The sequence below is a fragment of the Grammomys surdaster genome, unplaced genomic scaffold (assembly GCF_004785775.1).
Source record: "Grammomys surdaster isolate TR1022 unplaced genomic scaffold, NIH_TR_1.0 125669, whole genome shotgun sequence".
Lineage (NCBI taxonomy): Eukaryota > Metazoa > Chordata > Mammalia > Rodentia > Muridae > Grammomys > Grammomys surdaster.
Genome location: NW_021620506.1, coordinates 1,433,853 through 1,455,347, shown reverse-complemented (window position 1 = coordinate 1,455,347; position 21,495 = coordinate 1,433,853). Strand labels below are relative to the sequence as shown.

At 47.5% G+C, this 21,495-nt stretch overlaps 1 protein-coding gene across 1 annotated transcript in view; it reads right to left on the bottom strand.

Annotated features, from left to right (window-relative positions):
* Window positions 1-18,992, bottom strand: part of Sh3bp5 (SH3 domain binding protein 5) — a 61,836-nt gene extending 42,844 nt beyond the window's left edge. The window contains exons 1-2 of the mRNA XM_028787525.1: window positions 18,773-18,992; window positions 17,028-17,090 (exon numbers count right to left, since the gene is read on the bottom strand). Of these exons, the coding sequence (XP_028643358.1) occupies window positions 17,028-17,090; window positions 18,773-18,916 (207 nt within the window). The 5' untranslated portion in view covers window positions 18,917-18,992. The remainder of the gene's footprint in view (window positions 1-17,027; window positions 17,091-18,772) is intronic.
* Window positions 18,993-21,495: the final 2,503 nt, after the last annotated feature.

The window sequence follows — 21,495 nt, the reverse complement described above, 5'->3', positions numbered from 1 at the left end:
TGGCAAGTATCTCTGGTCACTGAACTACCCCACTGGCTGCATTCCATGACCCTTTTCACCTTCATCCTCTCATGAGTGTCCCCTGGAGTTTTCCAGAGATCATGTGGCTTGTGGCATCACAAGAAATAGAAAACAGACAAGACATACACACTTCCACTGTAACGAGATGCAATTTGGACTTTCACTCTCTAAGACTGTGAGGTAAATAAACTCTTTATAAAGAAGAGACCAAGCTGGGCATGGTGGCACACACCTGCAATCTTAGCACCAGCTAGGCCAGCCTACTCTACTCTATAAAGTGAGTTCCTGGCCAGCCAAGGCTACACAGTGAGACCCTGTCTCAAAACAACATCAATCCCCCTTTTAATTTTTAATATGGTGAGTAAATACTGGGGCTTCACAAATCCTTCAGGAGACTTGTTGATAACTGGAGATTAACAGTGACTCAAGGCACAAAATCTTCAATTGTGCTGCATGGCACCACACATGGCTATCATGTGCTCTAGATGTGAAGATACACCTAGAATCAGAGATGCCACAGTACTGAGTAAGAGTCAGCAGTTATTCCTCCAGAAACACTTTTCCATCTTTCCGACTTCTACAGAGGAGGACCCTCTATTAGGTGCCATTACACCTTTGGGCTTGTCTTCAGAAAAGTGGGGGCCTGCTACAGAGTCTGCTGGAGAAAGGACCTGCTGGGACCTGGTGAGCCACACAGCATGAGTCATCTGAGAGTCACCATTCACTTTTCTACACGTGTCATTTTACATGTGTGGTGGTAGGGACAGGACCCAGGGCTTCATACTTACAGGCAAGTGTTCTAACCACTGAGTGACACCTCTAGCCTGTAGTATTATTACTCCCTACTTGCTTGGCTTGAGATTTTTATTCTTCTTGTCTGTTGTTTTGAGACAGGCTTGGGCTGGCCTCAAGCTCACGGCCACTTCCCTACCTCAGTCTCACAAACATGGAACTGCAGGTGTGTGTCACCACACTTGCCTTCTAGTCCAAATTAGACTTTAAAAAAAGTTTGTTTCTAAGAATTTGCCTTGTCTTGGACGGTTGCTCATGTATAGTAACAAAGCTTCCTTTTCAGACAGGGCGAACTGGAAACAATTCAGTTTAACAGACAACATGGAGTAAGCAGTACACGCAGAAATGGCGCCAACCGTGTTAGGGGTGAACTGCCTAGAATGAAGGTCACGGCACTGTTGGCAAGAGCACTCTAGGATCATGGTAAGAGGCGCCACTCAAACACTGGGGCTCACTCACTGGTGCTGGGGTACCTCAGCTATTTAAAATGAGCTCACTGCAAACTGTGCTTTCCAAAGCCATGCGATCTGGTCTGGAGAGTCCTTGTGAGCACTTCTAACACACACAAAGAAAGTACTCCCAGTGACATTTGGAGAAGAGAGGCTAAGTGCTCCCTGCTGGATGACAGAACTATCTGAAAGGCTCAGAAGTGAAGCCATACCACAGGTGGCTAAAGGAACTCTCTTGATGCTGTTAATGCACCACATTTTAATTAATTTAAATTATACCTTCAACAACTACAATTGGCTGCTGTACTAGACAGCACAGTCCTAGCCCTAAAACCCTCACTTTTTATGATTCATCCTGCTCCTGGCACCTTTTGGCTGTTGCTACTGTCTGTCTGTTTTTGTTTTTTTTTTTCTCAGCCCACAGCCCTGTGACAAGGGGAGCCAGGATGATTTGTACCTTAAGAATCCCACAGCAGGGTTTGAAGCTGACTGACTGTGCCAGGGTAGAGCAGGGCCCAGGAAGATAAGCCGGAAAGGTCAAGAGAAGCGTGAGGGCACAGGTGCCAAGAGGAGGCAGGGCTGAGCATGGGAAGCCGGAGAGAGGGGACAGTGGGGCAAAGCACAGAGGTGTCTAATCTTGAGGAGGTCCCAGGTCCCTGGACAGCTCTGGTGTCACAAGCCAGATCCTGTTCCTTACCTGACTACCTGCACTACATCAACTTGAGTCTGGGGACACACACCTATAATCCCAGCCCTGGGGAGGCTAAGGCAAGAGGAGTGTGGGATGTAGGGACATTCTGCAAAATCGCTGTCCCATGTTATTCAAAACAATTCAAGGCTGTGTCAGATGAGCATGGAGATCAAAGACAGCAGGATAGGATAAGATATACGGGCCCTGGACAACCCTGTCCACCCTTCTCCTCGATCCTGGCTTTCTTTTGTCTTCTCCTCTCCTTTTTCTTTCTTTCTTTCTTTTTTTTTTCTCATCTGGGACATGGGACGGTGATCCTGTAGAACGCTCCTCAGTTAGAAAATGGCTTCCTTTCAGTTCACCTTCAGTCCTCAGTGGCACAAGGATGGCGTTAAGGCCAACAGGAAGGAATGTTTCAACACCCAAAGCCCAGAGCTCCACAGAGGAAGAAACTTATCAGCCTTTGAAAGCAGCCAGCAAAAGGGTCAGTCGGGCAAGTCCTCCTTGGGGAAAGAGGGACTGGAATGACAGGCACCCTGTGGACTTGGGCCAGGACACACAGCCGGAGAGACTGTCAGGCCCTATGCTTTCCTGAGCGTCAGCCACACACACATTCTTGGACCCATGGGATTCTTTAAGTAAGAGGAAGGCAGAATTACTAAAGCGCACGGCTTCACTGAATGAGCCACAAGCAGACTGTTTCCGTGTTTAAGCCAAAGAAGTTTAACTGTTTCTACTTTTTATGCTTAAAAACAAATCTGGGTTGGTAAACTTCAGACGTACAACTATGTGCTCATTAATCAGGCAGTGTTTCAGCCGTCAGTCAAGCTGCTCCAAATACAATGTCGGCTTTATAAACAGCTCGGGTTTAGAACCACACAGACAGGGCAAGGTCAGAGCGCAGCCTTGGGAAGCTCTGGAGATCATTCGGCACTGTCTCTGCCCACAGCAGGCATCTGCCCACCACAGCATTCCAGGCGAGCTGTCTGTGTCACTTCTGCTGGCTTTCAGACGTCTCCCTCCTCACCCCTCACCGCAGCAGCTACCAGCATGGAAGGAGAGGAGAACACAGTGCACAGGGATCCCTGTCAAAACTCCACCCACTGTCACCTCTTTGGACACACCAGAGGCAGCTGCTTCTAAAAGAACGGGGCACAGAGGCCTACCACCTTCAACCCTACATCTCTGGGCCCTTGTAAAACTTGTGTCAAGTACTGTTTCAACAAACTTTAGGTTTTGTCGATCTTGTGGTACAAGCCTAAAGTCTCAGCCACCTGGGAGGCTGAGGCCAAGTGACTGCCAGTGCAAAGCCAGTGTGGTCAACTTAATGAGCCCAAAATAAAAATATGTAAAGGCTGCAGGTACAGCTCAGCATTGAAGACTTGCCTTGAATGCAAGAGACCCTAGGTTCAATCCCCAGTACTGTAAAAAACTAAAGTTTAAGTCTGTTGTGGCATAGACTGACTCCCGAACATGTACCCCGCCCCCAAAACCATTAAAGCACAAGGGCTACACTCAGAGTCCTGACTCTATCTCCACTGACTATGTGACCCAGGAGGACCGACTTATCTTTCAGTACCCCTCCGTGGTGTTTTTCATCAGTGTCCTCAAGGACTATTATTATAAGACCACAATTACCCACACCAACCTTTAATACACACTTAGCTCTCACTCAACAGCTATTTTTATGTAGGTTAGTCAACAAGAGAAGGTAAGGGCAGGACCAGGCCTGGCTAAACACTACATGCAGGGAGTACGCTGGGCATTGTATGAACAGCACCTCATTAAATCATTAACAGCCCTTGCCAGATCTGTCTGTCTGCCTTCCCCCCTCCCCCCCTTTTTTTTTCATCTGAAAGAGAAGGAAATTAAAATTCAAACTAGCCGAAACAAACAACTCAGGGCTAAAAAGATGCCTAGAGGGTTAAGAGGCACTGCTCCAGAGGAGCAAGCTTGTTTCCCAGGACCCTTGTCACAGTTCACAGTCACCTGTAACTAACTCTAGAGGAGCCACTCCTCCTGGCCTCTAAGTCACTCATGTGCATAATCCCAACCCCCACAGACACCCATGCTCACATATAATTTAAAGTAAAAAGCAGGAACTGGTAACATACACCTTGAATCCCAGAGCTTGGGAGGCAGAGGCAGGTGGATGGATCTCTCTGAATTCGAGGCCAGTCTGGTCTACACAGGGCATTCCAGGACAGCCAGGGCTATATAATGAGACCCTATATCAAGAAATAAAGTAAATCAATACTGACAGGAGAAAAACAAAATCAAACAAACAAGCCCACCCGTGTTTCCGAGCTGCACAATGAAGGAAGTGCCCGGGAGCAGCAAACGGCAGCCACCTGTCTCCATCTCCAGCCATCGGGCTCATTTCGGCTCGCTTTTCCCCCCATCAAACCTCTTCCAGGCGGTTTCTGACTCTGAGTTACACTGTGTTAAGAGCTTCGATGCTTGAACAAGCTCCAGCTGGGGAAGCAGATCCTAAGGAACGAATTCAACACTGGGATTTCACTTCTCAGGCCAAGCAGCCAACAAGGAAAGAGGCAGAAGTCAGGAATGGCTCAGACCTTTGGGAGGTGCCCCCAGCTTAGCAGGCACAACTCCTGCCCAGGCTCTAGATGGCAGTCATTTTTTCCCCAACAGGCATCGGCCATAGCGTAATTTAATAAACTATCTTTGTTTCTGTTGTATGTGCGTGCCCACAAATGTCATGGACTATGTGCAGAGGCTGGAGAAAAACTTCTTGAAGTCACTTCTTTCCTTCCATGTGGGTTCCATGAGTCCCACTTAAGCTGTGGGGCTTGGCGCCAAGTGCCTTTACCTACTGAGCCATCTTGCAGACTCACACAGCACAATCTGTTAGAAATGGCAAAGCAGCAACAAATTCTCTATGTCAAATCAATACCCTAGCACTGCTAAAACCTGCGCCCTGTCCTGTCGTGTGGCTGGCTGGTTTCCAGTTACCGTGAGTACTAAGCAAAGTCCTTGGTTTGCTGGCTGGTTAAACATTAAAGCACCTCTCAAAAACATGGTGAAACGGGTCTTGGGAAGTCTGCCCCTAAAAGGGAAGTATAGAGTTGTCATCGTCGTGTCTCTGAGACCACTGTAAGTATGCTACTTTCTGAACACCACTCAGAATTCTTCAGCACTGCTCCCATTAGGAGGAATCTGAAGTTAGGTCTGTCTGTGCTTGGATCAAGAAAATGTAGATGTACCACACTGAAAGTTCAATAGATTGGACAGAAAAAGCTGGCGGGTTTCCATGTGGTCATCTTGGGACCAGCACTCTGGGGTGTGCCACACATACTAAGAGAGTCAGAGAATCTGTGATCACCATATTGGAAAGGTGCTTGCTGATGCCCTAGTTATAACCACCAGTTTAACTCCCAGCCAAGGGCCAGCACAGCCTGTGTCAGGCCCCCAAGTGACCACCATGGATATCATCATACCCTCAGATGACCACATGTTCAACCACCACCTGACCACAACTACAAGAGGTTCCTTAAGCAAGGGCACCCAGCCCCAGCCTCACTTCTTCTTTTCCAAATCCTGACCTACAAACCACGGCCCAAACAAAATGGCTGCTGTTAACTCCAAAGGTGGCAGGTGTTCTTAGGCAGAAATGGTAGCCATAAAGCCAGAAAGAACAATACCCATTCCATCTCTTCTCTCAAAACAAAAACAGTCAAAACCCAAGGAAGAGATAGACATTCAACCTGTGGGCTTCAAATCTGTTGAAACAACCTTCTGCCTCCTGGCATCAGAAGGGCGGGGTGGACATAGCAAGAGAACCCCATTCATCCCCCATTCATCGTGCTTTGGCTGAGCTTGATGTCAAACAATGAGACCAGTCCCACAAAGTGGGTTTGGTCATTGTCATAATAAACAGCGGATATTCCTTCTCATTGTCCACCCGATAGCAGTTCATTTCAGTCAGTGCAAATGTGAATATCTCTTAGATAATCCAGCAAAACCCAGCAAAGGAAAACTCAGACAAGAATAGAACAAAAATTTTCCATCTTCCTTTAAGGAAATGAAAGGGGCTGATTCACCAAGCTCTCTAAGAGTTGCTTTGCAAATTTCTGTGACACTCTTGGGTACAATCCATGTTGGAGGGGGGGAGTGAGGCACATCTATTCTTATTGCTAGAAACATCCATGGGTGGAATGAGGAAGTCCAGAGAAGAGGGCTGAGCAAATATAGCTGGGCTGGCTGCCAAAGCCTGAGGCTGGAGGGATGTTTAATATACCCAGCCAACACACACACAGACACACATACACACTATGTTAAATGTCCCCACAATAAGTGCTGAGAAGGAAAATAAGATCCCAGTTCAGTGTTAAAAGGTTACAGTCCATGGAGACCAGAGCACTCTGTCAATTTGACCATTCTTAAAACCACAGAGACAATGCTGAATCTGCCAACTGCCACAGCCTGCCTGCCTGTCTTCTGGAGACCTTGGACACACCTGGGGATACAGTCACACGGCTGTATGACGTCAGTCTATACTACAATAGCAGCGCCTGTGACCGGATGACAGGTCCCATCTGAGGATCCAAGAATGCTCTCATGGGTTTTTACAGCTTCAAGATGAGACGTTCAATTTTCTCCTGTCAATTGGGTGGATCTCAGGATTAGATAGGTATGTCTGTATGTTAGCCAAAGCCCAGAGTGTATCGTTTGCTACTGTGGTTACAATGCATACATTTGTGCAAGCCTTGAATCTTCTGTATAAGACCGTGTCCACAGGCTTTGTTCATTTAGAAATGACTCAAGCTAAGCATTCTGCTATACACCTCTTACCCCAGCTTTTGGGAGGCAGAGGCAGGGGGATCTTGAGTTCCAGGCCAGTCTGAGATAGAATGAGACCTATCACAAGCGACTGAGTGGGGGAGGGGCCAACAAGACACCTACATTCCTAGCCTGAGCTACATGAGAATGTCTCCAAAGAGACAGAGATGGAGTGGAGGTACTCAGACACTCAAATACAAGCAACAACTAAGTAACGCTCTAAAGAGTCTTACCCTTTGACGTGTTTTCTCCACCAACCACATAGATGAGGGCTTCTTGGTTACAGAACATCTAAGATGCCGTTAAGACACTCTTCATTCTCCCATGAATTACTACAATGAGAGTATTTTGAGGCAGTGACTCACTGAGCAGTCCTACTGTGGTACTTTGCTTTCTGTTGCTGTAACAACACTATGGCCAAAAGCAGTTCAGGGAAGAAACAGTCTGAGTCACCTTACAGCTTACAGCTCATCACAGAGGGAAACTGAGGCAGGAACTGAAGCAGAGACTTGGAGGAACTCTGCTTATTGGCTTTCTCTATCAGCCTGCTTTCTTATGTAACTCAGGACCGCCCACACAGGGCTATCAACCACCAATCAAGAACACCGGCTTGCCTACAGACCAGTCTGATAGAGGAGATTCCTCCAGAGAGGTTCCCTCTTCCCAAGTGACTCTGATTTGAGTCAAGTTGACAAAAACTGACCCAGCATCCCCATCAACCATGGGGTTTATTTACAATTAAGGCAGGAACTATCAATCCCAACAGCCTTTATTGTTCCTAAAATTCTTTCCATAGACATTAATTTCTCTAGCATAGAAATCATCTTTTTATAATAGGTTCATTTCTTCCATCAGCCCTCTGCCTAACACGATAAAACATAATCATTGTAAATAATCAGAAAAGCACCAAGAAATAAAGCCACCAGCTTTTTAGCAGCAGCCTTAGCCACTGGTAATGGCTGAGTATACAGCCTTAGTTTTTGAGTCAAGCTTCTCAAACTACTGATGTTGGGTTTGTTAAACTCCATTGGGAACTGATTGTCTCTACAGAACATAATAAGCACAAAGCAAAACACCGCAGCAGTGTCAAACTACTAAAAAGGGCTCTGCAAAGTCATCTTCGTTTGAAAGGTTGCCTTGAACTTATCCTCCTGCCTCAGCCTTCCAGTGCTGGGACAGCAGGTGTGAGCTACCATGCTCAGCTCAGAAGACTCACTGTTATGTCAATTTGTGTCTACTTAGCCCTAACTAGTAGTGATCAGTGCACATTGTGTGCTAACTGGTAGTGATCAGCCCACACTAGGAATACTGTAAAAAGGCCCTTTTCTTCTTATATGCATTCTTTTATGGTATATACCTTACATATAGTTTTGGATTTTTATGTGTATGTATGTGTCTTGTGAATATAAGCTGTTGGGGGGATTCTCTCAGAGGCCAGAAGAGGGTGTCGATCCCCTGAAACTGGAGTTACAGGTGGCTGTAAGATGACCAAGGTGGGTGCTGGGAACCAACTTTAGTCCTCTACAAGAGGAGCAAGTGCTCTTAACTGCTGAGCATTCTCTACGCCCCAACATACACTTTTATTACCTAATGTTTCCAAAATATATCACAGCCATTTGCCCAAGGCCACAAGTCATCCCTTTTTAATACTAAAGGCCTCTCTACAGCTGGGTATAATAATGCCCGCGGTGATCCCAGAGCCTGCACGACAGAGATGAGAGGGTCAGGAGTTTGAAGACAGCCCAGGCTATATGAGACCCTTTCTCCTACTTCCCCCAGCACACACCAAAAAAGGTCACTTAAAAAATGTTAGCATAGAGCCGGGCGGTGGTGGCGCACGGCTTTAATCCCAGCACTTGGGAGGCAGAGGCAGGCGAATTTGGTCTACAGAGTGAGTTCCAGGACAGCCCGGGCTATACAGAGAAACCCTGTCTTGAAAAAAACAAAAAAACAAAAAAAAATTAGCATAGGCCAGGTGCTATAGCACACACATAGGAAAGAGGCTCATCTTAGTCCCAGGGCAGCTAGCTACCAAGGGCGATGCTGTCTCAATTTTTAAGATGTTAACATATTCAAAGACATTTGAGTACTATACTTTCATGAGCCAGCACCTTCATAAGTGAAGAGATTATGGGGAAGGAAAGGAGACCACAGCTTATATTTTATCAAGGAGAGTCACAACTCTCTCAAAGTCACCCTAAGAGCAGTGTGGTGCCCAGAACACTTGCCATAGAGATGACACTTGGATTCTATGGTGGACTGGTTGATTTGGTGGTGGTGGTTGGGGTGGTGGTGGTGGTGGTGGTGGTGGTGGTGGTTGGGGTTCTCTGAAATAGGGTCTTTCTATATAGCCCAGGTTGGCCTTGAACTGATCCCTCCTCTCAGCCACTCAGGGCTGAGCTTACAGGGATGATACCCAAATTCATCCTGTATTAGTTTTGTTAACTGAGAAGCTGAGGCAACATGGTTATGTCATAAAATTGTTGTGAGGGCTTGATATGGAACAGAATGTAGCACACAGCCGGTGCTCATGCTATGTGTCATTATTAAAGGACCCAAGGAAGCCAAATGAGCCAGAGGATACATTCTAGAGTAGACAGAAAGCCTGTCCTGTGTTCCCCCACCCTGCTGCAGCTGGGTGCCCCGCCCAGACAGTCAGCAGCAATACTGAAACTGAGGCCCCGTGCATCATGTAACAATCTATGATCACACAGCCATAATGGGGCCATTTGGTGTTATGCACTTACCCAGCACCCTAAGGCAAACCCCAGGAGATGTCCCCAGGGCCCCAAGCTCACTTCTGCTTGCTATGCCATTTGTCTCTTTCTGAGAAAAGCTCTCAGGTTGCCTAGGCAGGCCTAGAACTGGGCTGTAGAGAGGTCGATCTTGATGATCCTGGCTCCTCTTCCCAAGCACTGGGATTAGAGGCATGCACCACCCACGCACTAAGCTGTCTCTGTGACACAGCAGATGGCCTTGGCATATAGCCCCATTGGTCTCATGGCTGCAAAACTCACCTTGCCTAGTCCTGGCCAGTACAAGCCCTCTCTCTGACAAAGAGAGGTGAGGGCAGTACCTATTGGAGGACAACAGAGCCACCACCAGACCCTGTGGCCAGCCTAGCCTAGGACAACTCACTGGGGTCTTCTTTTGACCAGCATCCAGCAGGCTTCCTGCCATCCAAGAACCCAATAAGCCCTCTACTCTGTATGACCCTCAAAGCAATCTCTCACCCAGCATCTCCTCTCCCTCCCCAGACCACCTGAGGATCTGGACAAGAATCACCACCTCTGACAGTCAGAGATGAGCCTGGGGCTTCAAGCTACAAGGTCCCTTCAGAGTTATCAGACCTATCTTAACCCAAATCCCCAGATGCCCAAGCCATGGTCCTTCCTTTTCCCTTCTCCAAGGCTCTGGGGCTTCATAGCTCACAGCTGTCTTACAAAGAAACTGAGGCTCAAACCCCAATGACCTGCTCAAGGTCCCCACACTCGCTAAGTGGGGAATATGGGATATATAGACCTGTAATCACAGCAACTCCAGAGGTTGAGGCAGGAGGATTGCAGGCTTAAAGTCTGGTTTGGCTACACTACAGAGTGAACCTCAGGCCTGCCTGGGCAACACAGCTTTATGAAATTCTAATTTGAAATTTAAAAAAAGAAAAAGGTCGGGAGCTATAGCTCAGCAGTAGAATGCTAGCCCTGAGGCCTAAGCTTGACTCCAGCATCCCACACCACACACACTGCACACCAAAGCATCAGGTCATAGGGGCAGGAGAGCAGCAGGCCCCGTGGAGGTTATACTAAGATGCTCACAAGAGACCTGTTGCCTATACAATCAGACAGCTGTTAACATGGACCAGTAACAGGAGCAGACTGCATTCTAAACCCTAACTACAAACGGACACAGAACCATTACATGTTTCCCTAGTAAGTTCTTAATTCTGTTCTCAAAGTCCCCCTAAAAACCTGGGGGGTCTCATCAGAAGCTCCACTGAGGAAAGTGACTATGGACTGACTTAGGGCATGAGGTCCCCTTTTGGCCATATTTAGAAATGGGGCCTTTGGAGTAGTGGGTTAAACAAGGCTGTATGGATGGGCCCTAATACACAGATGACTGTACTCTCAAGAAGAGAACTAGGCAACGGTTTACTTTCTTTCTGATGAGAAGACAGCCAGAAGCATCCTTGTGCAAGCTGGGAAGGGAGCCCAACCTTGGACTTCTAGCCTCCTCCTCTGTGAGAAACTAGGCTTCTGTTGCTGAAGCGAATGATAGAACAAAAGCAGTGACCTGCTTCCGACAGTCCTCACACAGGTAACATCTATCCTGTCAGCGCTCTTCCTCTGCACTCCGGACTGCTCCAGAGGGTTACTTCAGAGGACCTGAGTTCTTTAGGCCTTGCCTTTGATGGTCTGCATCCTGTCAGATCCTCAGAGGCCTCCCAAGACGCCTCCACAGCTCTTTCTCGGAACCTCTCTCAATCAGCAGTTCATGCTTCCATCCAAAGGATGGGAGTACCCGTGCCAACAGATTCATGGCTCGTGATCCGTCAACCACCGCAGCCCCTGGTGTCTCAAACAGGATGCCAGTCTACCCCACTGGATTGTGGGGGATGGAAAGATAATCATTTCAACCAGGTCTCACAGGCCAGACCCCTCCCAGCCCAGCTGGCCTGCCACCCGGCCCTGGATTTGGTACCTGCTTAAAGACATGTGTGGTTGTTGGCTACATTTTTTTTTTTTTTTCAGTCAGTTATCTCTGCAAATGTTCTCTAGCACTTTCTTCAAAGCACCATGCTATTTGACAGGATCTTTCTGGTCCTGTGCTCACCACGCCCACATACACAAAAGAGAAACTGGCAGGGTGTGACAGCACTGTCCTTTAATAAAGGCATTTTTTCTCTTCCGACTTGTGCTGATAATCCATTAGAGATAGAAGTCAGGCTGTCTGAAAACCGCCCCCTTCTTCCCCTCCTTCCCCGGAGTTCCCAAGCTCAAAAGGTGGCTGGCTGTTATTTTCGTTTCTGGTTTTTGTTTTCTTAAGTGAAAGGTTTGCTTGCTCCTGGAAGAGGGAAAGACAGGTTCTGGGTGCAGGCCTTATGGGAACTGGGAGGACTCTAGAGATTTATTTTTCAAGTCACCTTGCAAGACTGTTCATTCTCAGGGCAAGGAGAGAAGATAAACATTCCCAAGGCTGGGCTCCTGTCTCCCAGGAAGGGTAGGAGGGAGGAGCCAGCTGTTGATTCCAACTGAGGAGCTGAAGGACTAACTAGCAGGTGTCCTGGCCTTCCCCTCCCTGCTCAGTCAGCCGGCCCTAGGAAAGCCTTTCAGAACATTCAGGAGAAATGCTGAAGACAGGTTTTTATAAAGGTAGTGTGTGTGTGTGTGTGTGTGTGTGTGTGTGTGTGTGTGTGTGTGTGTATGCATAGAATATTACAAATCTGGGCTCTAATTAGAGTTAGAATTTTTTTATCTAATCCGTTTTAAATATTTGAAACAAGAAGGGTCAGAAACCAAGATGGCTCAATAGTTACAGGTGCTACCAAGCCACCAGATGACCCAAATTCCAATAGCTGAACTGCTCATATGATATGAGAACTGACTGTATACTTACACACACACATACACACACACACACACACACGCACGCACACACGCATGCATGCATGCACGCATGCACTCAAGAACCATCCAAATAAAAATAATAAAATAGTATTTTTAAAGAGCATGTGGTGCATACCTTTAATTTCAGGACTGGTAGGCAGAGGTGGGCAGATCTCTCTGTGTTGAGGCTACCCTGGTCTACAGAGTGAGTTCCCAGACAGCCAAAGCTACATAGTGAAAGACCCTGTCTTCAAAAAAGGTTGTTTTGTTTTGTTTTGTTCTTTTATTTATTTATTTGTTAATGGTAATGGTATCCAGGATGTGGTGCCATGCTCCTGTAATTCTAGCATTTCAGAGTCAGAGGAAAGAACACTGGTGTTCTGATTTGATTTTTAGGTTTTCAAGACAATGTCCAATGGATGTCATAATGCTGTAGTGGCACCTAGTGTGTTTATGTGTGACATATGGCATAAATGGGATATAGGAACCAGTTCAATGTTAGTCAACTGATAATATACTGAATAGCTATTGACTTGGTTTGATTTTTTATTAGGATGCGTGTAGGGATTGAAAGCAGGGTCTACCACATGCTAGAAAAGTGACCTACCACTGACGTGTGTCCCTGGTCCTTTTTACATGCTTTGAGATGGGGTCTAAGTTAATCACCGAGTTAGCCTTGAACTCTCCCTATAATCTTGACAGATCTCGTTAGCTTCTTGCCTCCGACTTCTCAGTAGCTACATTTGTAGCTCCCTGCCTGACAGAATAGGTAGCTCTGTTTTTGAGACAGAAGCCAGGCTGGCCTTGAACACCTGATCTGCCTCCACCTCCCAAGTACTGGGATTACAAAATGGGCACAAAGTCAAAATCCAGATTCAGCCTCCCAAATATTAGATTATAGGCATGAGCTACCGTGCTAATAAGCATCTTAACTTGGGACCCAGTCTTAGCCATAGATATGACCATTAACAGTGATGCTGAACCTCTGTGCCAGGGGAAATATGGTTAGGTTCCTTTGAGCCTTCAGTCATGTTCTCATGAGCTAGTCAAATGCCTAACCTTTGAAAATTGTATCTATTTATTTATTTCAGATAGGGGCATAGTTCACTTCTTTTGAATTCACAGTGATCCTCCTGTTTCAATATCTCTCGTACATTTTGTTTTTTATACAAAGTCTCATGTATCCCAGGGTGGCCTCAAACTCGCCATATAACTGAGGGAACCTCTGAACTCCAGATCCTTTGGCCTCTACCTCCTAAACGCTAGATTACAGAAGCACGATTGGCTACCGCATCTTTTGACCACATCCCCAGCCCCACACCCAGCTTGTTTCCTGGTCAGTTCCTGTCCAGAGACACTTTCTTACTGCTTGCTTCTATCTAGGGGTCTACAGCCTGGCACTCTCCAATTGTTTGTCAAACAGTTACCCAGTTCAATGAAAATGGAAACTCTCTGAGGGCAAGGCTTTGTCTTATTCACCCCACCTGACATAAAGCTGGAGGCCAGAGCCTCACACACATACACATGGTTGGTTCTCAACTCCAGATTCTAACAATGTGATCATGAGTTTGACAGGAAACTCCAAACCAGTTCGGGGCAGCCTGGCTGCACATACAGCTACTGAGTTCTGAAGTACAGTGGGGATGTGCTCTAAGTGAAAGCTCTGCACCAATTTTGAAGACAGCACACAAACACCTCTGGCTGCTGGGGATTACAGCAAGGTGGAGGTAGAAGACTGCTTGCTTCCCTGGTGGGTGGGTGTGTGTGTCCCCTCAGCTTCCATCTTCAACAGCAGTGTCATCCCATGTGCCCGCCCCCATGGCTGCTGACCCCTCTCCCAAGTCCGGGAGATTGAGCTCAGGGCCGTGGGCTTGTCAGTGAGCATTCTTCCTCTGAGCCACACTGCCAGCCCCCACATTAATTATTTTGTTACGGTGAGTCCCTGTTGGATTTATACTACTGTGAATATTCCGGGTTAAACAAAATATGTTACCACTAATTTCCCCTATGTCTTTTGTAATTTTTAATGTAGCAACTAGGGAGTTTTTAAATTGCTTCTGTGGCTTATTAATATGTCTCTGAGTCAGTCCTGGCTGTAACCCTACCAGAGGAAGGCCACCCAACAACACAACCCAGCCAAGGTACCCCACATAAACCCTCAGTTCTTATCATTCAGCCATGAATCCTTGGTTGTGAACTGACAACATCAGGAAGTAACTAAAACCCAAGCGGCTAGGTACACCTATGCGGGACTTTTTTCTAAATTAAATCATGTAAAGAGGAAGACCCACTTTTTAATCCAGACTGCTTTTGAGGTGGGAAGATCCACCTTTCATTTGGCCACACCTTCTGCTGGCAGCCCACAGAAAGAACATGGAAGGAGGAGGCTTGCTCTTTGCCTACTTTCTCTCACTTTCCCTAGCAAGCCCATCCCTTCACTGGCATTAGAACATACTTCTTTGGGCTTTGGGATTCCAGTGTGTACTGAAGACCAGCTGAGACATCCAGCCTTGTGGACTGAGAAACTACTGGATTCCTGAACCTGCCATTGGTAAACAGCCATTGTTGGACTGGTTGGACCACAGCCTTTAAGCCATTTTAACAAACCCCCTTTCTGTATAGAAAGAGAATCATCCTATAAGCTTGCTCCTCTAGAGATGCCTGACTAAGGTGCCTAGAGCTCCAAATGTGCCCCAGAGCCTAGCAGGAAACACCTGTTCGGTGGCTTCCTGTGACACACCAAATCTGTGGAATTCGGAAATCGGGGCTAAAAAGAGTTTAACAAAATGAACCAACCTAACTTGCAGAAGGCAGGTGCCATGAAGACTGGGTTATGGGCCTATGAGACCATCTTGTTTCCACCCAGAATGGTGACCAACAGTGGAAAAGCAAGCAAACCAGGACAGACAAACCAGGACCGATTATCTCTCTTGGAAACCTGAACAGAAACCAGACCATTCTCCTTGCCATCTCTAGCTCTCTGCTTCAATGGCCCCTGATTACTTTTCTTTCTTCTTTCCTTTCTTTCACGAGACAGAGTCATTTGTCTCAAGCTTGCTGCTTGTGACTATGTGACCTTCAACTCTTGATCCTCCTGCCTCTGCCTCCCAGGTGCTGGGATTACAGGAATGTACAGCATGCCTGGCCAGGCAGCTGTCCTTGATTTCCGTTCACCCTGGGTTCACAAGTCCATTGGTAGAGTGCTTCCCTAGCATGCAGAAGGCCCTGGGCTTCATTCCAACACTGCAAACATAAACAAGCCAAACTTTCTGCTCAAAACAAAACAAAAAAAAAAACACATTTTTTTCCAACTTGTCTATGTACATTTGGGATACACAAATGAAAGAGCCTGGAGTAGCTGGATATAACGGCACAGGCCTGTAATGCCGGTATGTAGACATGAATCCAGAATTTAAAGCCATCCTCCACTACATACTGAATTTTGAAGTCAGCCAAGACTACATGTGAATGTTTAACACACACACACATGCACACACACACGCACATGCACACACACATGGGCAACTTATGGCTTCCAACTGCCCAGCATCTGGGCTGTTGTGACAGAACCATATAAAACCTTAGGGGAAAGTTTCCCCCTAAAATTGGCAAAGATTTGTTTGTTTGTTTGCTTAATGCATTAGAAATGTGAGATTCTGAGAGTTTTCAATTGCCCAGCTTCACAGTTCTCCAATTCCTTATGTAGGTCAGAATAGGAGTTAGTGATAGATAAACTTTCACACAGCCAAGAGAAACTTTAGTACACACTGCCACACATGGACCTGTGAGTTCCAAGACTACATGTTATCAGAAAGCAGGCTGCCAGTGAACTCCAGCGAAGTATTTTCCTGCCCCCCGCACCCTGGCTCTGAGGGGCCTGATGTTCTCTGCTTTCTCCTTAGGCTCATCTTGTTCTTGTTACTATAGAAATGGGTTCTTACAGCGGCTCTCCGAAGTCCCTCAGCCCTGACAGTCACTCACAGGGGTATGCTCCCGTTGGCTAGTAACCCCAACCACTACTACAAATTGGTAGCTTCTAAGAACCCCAACTTGTTTACAGGAAGGCTGGAACATTCTCAAGTTCAAATCAAGATCTTATCTCCCAAAATTCTTCCCAGCAGGAAAGCCCTTCCCAGTCCAAACAGCTTTTTGTTATCATTAAGATAATTACATTCTGCACACTCTGACAGTAAAGAAATGAGTGGGGAAGCGGAAAGAGAGGTGAATTGTTCAGAAGGGAAGTAAAATATCTGACTAAGTCTGAGGGAACCATAACAGTTCCAAGCATAAATGGAAGGAGCAACCCTAAATAAAACACTGAGAGATGTAAACTCTATTAAAGAGATCAGCTGAATCACAATTCTTTTAGCCTTTCCACAGATACAGGAATATTTGGGGCTTAAGCATTGGTTAATACTCTGCTCAGCCCTTGATTTTGGCCCCAATGGAGCCTCCATAATGAAAAACAGCACATGAAATTGGATCCACAGGCATCCGCCCACAGCCTGGACTGCGGTGTACTTCACTGTCCAGCCGGCACACGCTGTTGCTCAACATTCAAGCAGGGGCCTCCTGCACTCGCCCTCCAGCTATTAAAACAAAATTAACCAGCCCAGTGTCAAAGGTGACTGACACTATTTCACCCGAGAACAGTGTCCCAGCTCTCTGTACCTCAAGTTCAGTCTCCCGTCTGTTGATATCATCCGTGGATTGATTTAACTTCTCGAGTTCTCCCTAATGAAGAGAGAGAGAGAGAGAGAGAGAGAGAGAGAGAGAGAGAGAGAGAGATATTAGAAGGGCTAGCCTTTTGTTTCTAGGGTAACTTAGTTTACAACTGGAAAGTCATCCCTGAATGATGCAAGTCTGTTAATTCTTCAAGAAAACAGCTAGGCTAAAACACAAAGCCATCGGCATTTCTAAAACCTTTTGTAGACTGTGTCCTTTTTTGACATCTTTAAGGTTCTACAGGATCTTTCCCTGAAAGGTCATTTTTTTTTTTCAGGTGAACTCACCTGTCACAAACAGTAACTTAACCCAGTCAAAACAGCAACCTTTGCTGTAGGAAAAGAACTTTTTGAGGAAATTAGTACAGGAAAATACAGCCACAACGAATCACAAGGCTGGTGCAGCCAGGCCAAAGACAGGCTTCCAGCATTAACTCACCAATGACTATTTCCCTATAAAGATTTTTTTCTATCTGCCCACTTTGCCCTGCTTAACTGGGGTGTTGGTGGTTAACTGGCTTTAATCCTACCTCTTTTAAACATTTGCAATCTGACATTTTGTAAGAAGTAGCCAACATGAGTTATCTCATCTTTATTCAACTCATCTTTGCTCTGTGAACAAAGGTCTTGCTAACGAAATTCCACACCAAACCCACAAGATTCTATAATCCAAACCCCGGGTCTGAATTAACAGAATAACCTATGAGAAGCTTTTCTCACTAATCTTTAGTATGTTAATTTGACAAAATAATTAATTTAAGCCAAACTGGTGAATTAAAAGCATGCTTTTTTTTCTCTTTATCTGTTCACTTACAAGCAATTATTGGATCCAGGAACTGCAAACCGTGCTTAATAGCAATTTTTGAAAAAAATGATTTATGGAAAGGGTACAAACGGGTCATGGAAAGGAATTTGCTTTGTGCTTAGGAAGGTGAAAGGTTAAGCTGTCACTCCTGGAAATTGTTTTTTAACTATCTCTCCTGGTAATGGAGGCACAGAAAGCCAGGCTTTCTCTGCTTTCCCTGCCTCCACGCGTCGGCTTTGCGCGTCAGTTGTCCCTGGTGGGTGTTCACACTGACCTCACAAGGAAAAGGAGGGTTTTAAACAGTCTCAGCCCAAGTGCAACACGGTGCCAACAGTGGCAACGACGCCCACCATGTATTGACAATGAACCAAAAGAGGAAGGCGGCACAGGCTAGGCACCTCTGCCAGGTGAGGGCTCATGAGACGCCCCGCACCAGTGCAGCCCACATCACAGGGGCAGGCGACAACCACTTTGTCCTGCTCGCCCACCACGACATCTGCATACACACAGCTGGGATAACGCTGCGCCGAACCCGGGGGCTGTGCAGTGCTCCGCACGTACCCCGACTCTGCTCGGGGCCCCCGCCCCCTTTTTCCTTTGTTGTAATCCTCCTGAACCACTGGTCGTGTTGTAGGGACCCTCGGGTTGGGCCGAGGGTCTACAGGGACTCCCGCAATAATCAGGCTGTGTTCACGCGGGCATCGAAGCCTGCCGCAGGGAGAATGTGAAATGGGGTGTCCCAACCCTTGGTGCACCTTCTGGATTTAGGCAGCCCCCACCCCGCGATCGCGAACACGCGAGGCTGTAAGGCGTGTATCCGCGTAGACGCCAGACTTCCAAGGCAGCCCTGGCGGGGTGCGGCTGTGGGCTCCTGTCACGCATCCTACCTGGATCCGGGGGTCCACCTCTTCCTCCTCCTCCAGGCCCTGTTCCATCCTCTCTTCCTCCTCCTCTTTCTCCTCCGCCTCCCGGGAGGGCGGCGGGAGCTCCGCCGGCTCCTCAGAGCGGCTCCGTTTCAGCGCCGTGTCCATGCGGGCAGCTGAATGCTCCGCAGCCGGGTCGCAAAGTGCGCGGTGGGATCAGAGCGCGCCGAGGGCCGCCTCGCTGCAGCCCGGTAGGTCTGGGCGCGCAGCGCTGCCACCCCGGGTGCTCCGCCGGCGGGTGCGGAGTGGCAGAGGAAGTGGGTGCGGCTGCCCCCTGTCTGCAGCGGCCCGCAGCACACCGCGCCCGCTTAGCCCAGGCCGCCCTGTTAGCCTGTGTCACCCGAAGCTCTGTCACAAAAAGCCCAGTGCCCAGTGCCATGGCCACTAGGAGAGGCGCCGCCCAGTGGCTCCCCAGCCCGCGTGTGGGCCGCCTTAAGCTAGCTTCCTCCTGCCTCCAGTGAAGCAGATCAAGGTACAGAAGGAAAGTTTAGGTGATTTCCATTCTCCAAAGCTACCTTTGTGTCTACTTGGTTTCACAGAAAAAGGAACTCTACAGTAATCTTGTCTGTACAGCAGATAGATAGCCTGGTCCAGCCACCGAGTGGACATCCAAAGCCTAGACCTGCTGGGCAAAGCTCAGCAAGCAAAGGCATGAACTCTTAGGGCCTACCTGGATATCCTGAATGCACGAAGAGCCCATGGAGCTGGGTGAAAATCTAATGGATCCGGTGGCTTTTTAAAGAGATTGCACTGCTTGCTCGTGGGTAAGCTTGGCCAGTGTAGGAACTATGTGGTTCTGCCCAACATCACCAAGCATCACAAAAGAGCTAACAGTGAAAGGGTTCTCTGTATGGTTACAGGTGCCAGGGCCACTGTGAGGTCAGGGAATACCTGGCCAGATGTCCCGAGCGAAGTGGACACTTCGTAGAGGGAAGCTAAGGTCCATTCCATGGAGTCTGGAGGACAGCTTTGCTTGAAAGGGGAGTTCTCAGGAGCCTGTGATCAAAGTAGAGGAGTTGCTTCTGTCGGGGTTTTTTTACCCCGAGAAGCAAAGCAAAGGGGTTACTCTTGGGCAAGGTCCCACTCCTGATTGGTGGAGATGGTCCAGGTGTGTGCCCTAGGTTTATTTCTAAAGAGACCACACCTGTTTGTTGCTGGTACCTCGCTGGCCATTCTGGGAGAGATGATTTGAAGTTCTTTGCTAAACATACAGTTACTTTTGATTTCCAATGATAAAGCTGGAACAAGATGGCCATTAAGGATCAGGCCTACTGGGTACTCTCTACTCAGAGTCTCATGAGTTAAACTGGGTTTCAGCCAGGTTGTGTTCCTTCCGCAGGCTCTGAGGAAGAATGTCTTTCAAATTCATTCAGTGTTGGTTAACGTGAGGTCTGAGAATCAGGTTTCCTTGCTGACACCCAAGGCCAGGCAAAATAACCCTAGCTGGTATCTGCCCTCTTTCTCATGTAGTGGGTCTTCTTCAAAGCCAGCACCAGAGAATCTCACTTGTGCCACAGGCCTCCCATGCTTCAATCTCTCCTTCTTGAAGAGCCTGACACTCTCTCTTTCCCCTTTCAGCAGTTCCCCTTATTAGGTCGGTCTACTGACTTCCCATTCACTCATTTTGTTTGCAACAACCTTAGCCAGGCTGGCATCAAGCTCTTATCAGCTGGGACTGGCCTTGACCTTCTGATTTTCCTGTGTCTACCTCCCGTGTGCTGCATTTTAAATCAGGCACTCCTCCTGTAGAACTCACTATACAGCTCAGTGTATATATAGTCACACTGGCCTCAGGCTCTGAAGCACTAAGATTATAGACACACATATCACCATTTGGCTCCCTGACCTCTTTTGGGGGTGGGTGTGGGTGGGGTGTGGGGAGACTGAGTTTTCTATGTAGCCCTTGCTGTACTAGAACTTGCTCTGTAGACCAGGCTAGCCTGAAGCTCAGAGATCTACCTGGCTGTCTCTAGAGCTGGGATTAAAGGTGCCTAGCTGGCATCCCCCCCACCCCACACACACACCAAGGTCATTACCACATGCACAGAGTGACAAACCCTTTATATTACAAGTTCTTAAGACATATACAGTGGTAACCCCACTAGGCAGCAGGAAACAGTTTGCTAACTACTCCACATACTGAGGAAAGACCCTTGCTGGGGAGGGCTGCTGTGTCAAAATACCACAGCTTCTAAATGGCACTCACTTCTGATTCTGAAGGCTGGACGTCACAGAACAGGGTGCCAGCAAAGTCAGGTTCTGAGGAGGGCCATTCTGGGCTTGTAGACTTCCAACTGTTCAACAAACTTTCATATGTCAGGGGAAAAAAAGCCTTAGAAAACCTCTGGGGTCTCTTTTTTTAAAAGGATATTATTCCCATTTGCTCAGACCTCCTACGCTCCTGGCCTTATCACTTCCCAAAGCTTCAATGGGACCCAAAATCTCCAGTCTACAACCTGAGGCATGCCCCAGAGCATCACAAGTTCTAGACCAGCCTGAGTTACACAGCCAGAACTCAAAACAGCAGATGCTTACCCCTCCCCCAGCACCCTGTGGGCTATTCATGGTTAGTGTATTTCTGGCTGGGATCTTCTTGGCCATTTTAAACAGTTTGAGCTTAACTTTACAGTTTGAAATGCCCCAGGAGCTGGTTAAAGTGTGCTGTGATGAGCCTTTACTGGATCTGC